The sequence below is a fragment of the Lactuca serriola genome, chromosome 5 (assembly GCF_051521515.1).
Source record: "Lactuca serriola cultivar US96UC23 chromosome 5, Lser_US96UC23_V15, whole genome shotgun sequence".
Taxonomy (NCBI): Eukaryota; Viridiplantae; Streptophyta; class Magnoliopsida; order Asterales; family Asteraceae; genus Lactuca; species Lactuca serriola.
In genome coordinates this window covers 46,138,569-46,143,626 of record NC_136412.1, presented here as the reverse complement: position 1 = coordinate 46,143,626, position 5,058 = coordinate 46,138,569, and the positions used below count along the sequence as shown (strand labels likewise).

General features: G+C 32.6%; 1 protein-coding gene across 1 annotated transcript; it reads right to left on the bottom strand.

The window, feature by feature from the left end:
• Positions 1-1,654: 1,654 nt before the first annotated feature.
• On the bottom strand, positions 1,655-3,133 carry LOC145052399 (cyclic dof factor 1-like). The gene is made up of 2 exons (XM_079000224.1): positions 2,835-3,133; positions 1,655-2,657 (listed from the first exon to the last, which is right to left on the bottom strand). Exons 1-2 carry the CDS (start codon positions 3,000-3,002, stop codon positions 1,731-1,733), a joined length of 1,095 nt encoding a protein of 364 aa, XP_078856350.1. The 5' UTR covers positions 3,003-3,133; the 3' UTR covers positions 1,655-1,730.
• Positions 3,134-5,058: the final 1,925 nt, after the last annotated feature.

The following is a 5,058-nucleotide window of genomic DNA, read 5'->3' as shown; positions in this document are numbered from 1 at the left end:
GTTACGAGTATCCCAGGTTACCTTATAATTCATGGCCTTAAGGTAACGGTATTTTACACTGTATGCTAGAAACCCACTCTCAGAGTCACACTCACACTGTTTTTAGACCTTGCTAGTTGTATCTTTCATTTGATACTGTCTGGGGTCTGTATTCTCTGTTTTTAGACCTTGCTAGCTGTATCTTTCATTTGATACTGTCTGGGGTCTGTATTCTCTGTTTTTAGACCTTGCGAGCTGTATCTTTCATTTGATACTGTCTGGGGTCTATACTCTCTGTTTAGACCTTGCCAGCTGTACCTTTCATTTGGTAGCGTCTGGGGTCAGTGTCTCCCTTTGTTAGACTGAGCCAAGCGTGTCGTTCGTCCGATACTTTCCTGGAGTCTATGATTCATTTTGCCTTAGTCAGCAGTCTTCACTGCTGAGGCATATGTTGTTTCCCTGATTTCTCTTGCTTTCTTTAATAATCAAATTCTGTATTTTGATAATGATAGCGATTAAGGGAAAACTACTTTTTACCACATAACTCCGTCCAGTCTTGGTAGAAGACTGCTTTTATTAAAGAAAATATAGGATTTTCTGGAAAAGACACTAATTTAATGGATACTCTAAAACTACCACTTTTATTAAAGTTATTTGAATAAAATGACACTAAATACTTATGAACTCACCAGCATTTGTAAAAATGCTGATACTCGCTTTTCAAATAACTTGTATTCTCAGGTCAGCATTAGACAGGTACATCCCCGGAGCTTCTGACGAAGACAGTTTAGTACCAAGCTGTACCTATATTAGTACTCGTATTACTTTGTTGTATTGTAATGTAAACCATGTAAAACTATTACTATTAATGCAATGATTGTTGTACTTTGATTACTATAATGCATGTGTTGTGATACTTGACATGACGTCATCCACCCCAGAACGTTTCCGTCGTTCCGGTTTTGGGGTGTGACAGAGTGAAATGAAGAAAGAAGAACATTAGGGTTGTGTACGGATTTCAAAAATGGTCATTATGTCAGGAATGATAAATTGGTCATTTCACATTAATTAACTTTAAGTTTAACACCGTTTGCCAAAATGACATTTTTTGCAAGAATTTGAAACCATATGGACCATCTATGTAAAAAATCATCATAAAGACTAGAGTTGGTCGATTTTGTCAAAAGCAATGACCATTTATATAATTTTGTCTAATTTTATTTTATTTTTATCTTTTGTAATTCATGTTTGCTAGTTCTTGTGTATCTTGGAGATGTCTTGGAAAGTTATATTCAAAAGCAATGATCATTTATATAATTTTGTCTTATTTTATTTTATTTTTATCTTTTATAATTCATGTTTGCTAGTTCTTGTGTATCTTGGAGATGTCTTGGAAAGTTATATTCAGAATACGAAAGGGTATTTACCCTAACGGTATAAAAAGTTGATAAATAAATATCATCGGTCAAAGGTTGAAGATTTCAGTCCCGTTATAAATGAAATGTGTAGATTTTGGAAAATTATAGTATGTATGTATGTCGTTTTAAAAAAGATATATGGAATAATAAAAAATTGGAAAAGAAGACACATATCAAGAAAACTCATGCTAAAAATAGCAGTAAATCAAGAAAATCTAAAATTGGAACATCTAAAGTCTAAACTATACTATAGAATGTTTTTACAAAAAAAGCACCCTTTTTGGCTTTCTTGCGAAAGAGTAAACAGAATTACATTTTAGTATTTTTTACAGTTTACACAGTTTCTTGAAAACAGAGCGACCTAGAGAAAGCAGCAGGATTAGCCTGTAAAAAGGAAGACGACGTCCTAGTAACTGAATTCTTCTTCTTTTCTTCGCCCTTTTCTTGAAAAGCTTTAAAGTTTTCATTTTTAATTCCGAGCGTAGCCCATATGGAACTCTTTGCAGCTTCATCTGGATCATCGATTCTAAGAGTCTTCGGAATCAGAACTAAGTTCTTTGGTTTCTTCAAGTCATCTTCTGAATCGTTATGATTAATCAACACGTCGTCTCTCGAATGTTTTCCCAAGATTGGCTCACAGGGGTGTGAGGTTAGGGTTCTTGCGGGTGTTAATGGTGGCAAGAACGGAATAGAGTTCCAGTAAGTTGAAGGGTGGATTGGAATTGGAGGGCAAATGGCTGGAATTGGGATCGTCGGATTCCAGGGACTGTAGGGCCAAGAAACCGTAGGATTAGGAGGACATGAAACTTTGGAATTTAATCCATTTTCGGTTACTGAATCAGAAGCTGTGACAGTTCTATCGGAGGTAGCGGCAACTTCGGCTTGAGGTGGTGGTGCTGCTGCTTGGAAAGCTTCTTGGGAGATGGTGAAATAACGACAATGAGAGGTCGAATTCTTGTTTTTCCGGCGACCTGCTCCGACCGGCATGCTTCTCATGGTGCCTCCGGCAGTCCAGTACCTTTGGCAGCTCTTGCAGAAGTGTCGCGGCTGATTAACATTGTAGTTGTTATAGTAACAAAACTTTGTATCCATGCTTGTACAACGAGGGCACGGAAGAATTTTGTCGGGCTTTTTCAAGGTTTTAGGTTGCGAATTTGTTGCATCGGATTTTGCTGTTCCAGCTTCTTCATCAATGGACGGCGTTCTAGGGTTGGAAGCTTCCGCCATTGCCTTAGGAGATGATCTTACTTTTTGTTGATCCTGGAAACATGAACAGATGAGCATTTCCTTTCAGTTGACTTTTCTGAGTCAAACACGAAATACTAAAACTGACCCATTAATTCTATGATCATTAGAGAACTTGGGTTGCTTTTAGATTTACAAATTATGAAAACAGTGATTGTTCATGTCTTGACTGTATATGGAAGAACTGCATACCTTCTCCGGAGGTTCTCTGGTTACTCTCTCTCCTTGGAAACATTTGTGATCGGAATCGCCGTCTTTATTATCACCACCACCGGTGAAGATGACTGGAAGATTAATACTCTTACTGAATTCAGGCAGCACAATCTTCTTTCCGAACAATTTGATACCAGGATCCTCCATCACTTTTGTTTACCGATGAAACTTGGAGGTTGCTGCCGGCGGAGAGAGGTGGTTACAGTAGTGAAAGAAGGCTCGCTGGTATTTGGTGGCAAATGACAGAAGTCTTGCAAAGAATAAATATTTGGATCAAAGTATGAAAGCAGAAATATATTATATATATCTTTTAAAATTATAAGATAAAGAATGTGTTTACTGTTTAAAGTTGGGTGGGGTAGAAATTCGGTTTCAAGATAAGACGATAAAATTCTCGTTATGTCTGTGTATGAACCTCTGAGGCAAATTCTTTGAAGAATATATAATATTAAATACAATTACTATATCATCTTGAATTCTTTATTCATACATTGTTTCATTTCGTTAGTACCTGTTAGTGCAACGTAGAGTCGAATTACAATCGATGTAAATTGACAATAGTTGTTAGAGGTAAATTTCTGGGTTTTCACTAATAAAGAAATGTAAATTGTAAATCACTTTCGTAAGACATAATTTACTATAATTGGAGAATTATTTTAATAAAGTACTAGATTATTACCCGCTTTAAACGCAAGCAATGATTAAATACATATCACATTAATAGGTGACTTTGTCTTAGGTTGAATTTTAATAAAAAAAATGTTAGTTAGATTCATTGTTAGAGTTTTTGAATCAAACTTAGTAGATAAAAATATTTAGTATTTATATTAGAGCAATTTGGTTTTTTAATACAGTAGTTTTTGACATAAATAATCTATGTGATCTTTGTTTTATCACAACATAATGCGACTTCTTGATTAAAATTATTGTGTAGTTGCTTTATGAATTAAGTGTGTTCGGCTTACCAACCCTCATGGAGGCTGATATGGCTCTTCTCATATCGGTCATGTAAAACCAAAAACAACAATAAGTTGTTACATGTACCGGCAATATTAAATTTTGCAAAGAAATTCGATAAACATTACAAATAAAGTGAATTGTCATAACCATAAACATCAAATTCATACATTGTAACTTGGTCGATTTCAAAGTATTTTTCCTTATAAAATTTAAAATATGATTTTTTAGGCTACACCCAATCATATATATATATATATATATATATATATATATATATATATATATATATATATATATATATATATATATATATATATATATATATATATATATATATATATATATATATCTTCCGATCATATAAATTATTACAAAAAAATGTTATTAACAAAAATATAATATTAGTTTCATAATTTGCTAAAGGTTAACACTAATAAATAATAATGAACTTTCACAAATCTTAAATTTTGGTCGGTACATCCAACTAACAAATGAAATTCGGTTTAGATGTTTGATTCAAGAAGTGCATCCATTTATAATGCTTACCAGTTTTGATTGTTTCCACTTAGATGTGAACATTAATATTCTTGTAGAGAAATGAAACTTCAAATGAACTCTACATAGCCAAATCAACAAACATGACAACACAAAAAAAGTCTAACTTGGCATATAACCAAATTTCCAGCAAATTTCAAAATTTTTAGGTTTTGTTGAACAATTTTTTCAATTTATCAGAATTTTATTTTTTTAGAACCTTATATGAGTAATCAAGAATTTAAATCAAGTGAAAGAAGTAATTATTCATTTAAATCCAGTAAAAAAAATTACAATATTGTTAAATTGCATATAATTTACATGTTTGCTTATTGTCTTGGAGGTACCCGACCACTTGGATATGTACTATTATTTGATTAATTAGTGCATAAATTACATCATAGAATATGAAATTTAACGATTGTTCAAATTCATTTACACTTGATTTAACAATAGAAAATAGACAAATTTATAATCATGAAGGTATGCTTAATTCAACAAATTTGTTATTAAAATTAATAGAAAACTAAGTTTCTTGAAGAAACATTGATGGACAACGTGTTTGACCAAACATTGGTCAAGATGACGTAAACAATTTGATCTAAGTGTGAAAAAGGTATAAGTGAAATGCAATAAAAAATATTTATTGTTTTAGATGATGAAATAAATATTCTCTTTTAAACATAAAAGTCAATCTTCTATTTTGTAT

Excerpts from the sequence above, each read along its gene's own strand:
- LOC145052399 (XM_079000224.1), bottom strand. The coding sequence starts at position 3,002 with ATGGAGGATCCTGGTATCAAATTGTTCGGAAAGAAGATTGTGCTGCCT. Across the intron at positions 2,658-2,834 it reads CCAGAGAACCTCCGGAGAAG|GATCAACAAAAAGTAAGATC; the intron begins GTATGCAGTTCT and ends TCATGTTTCCAG.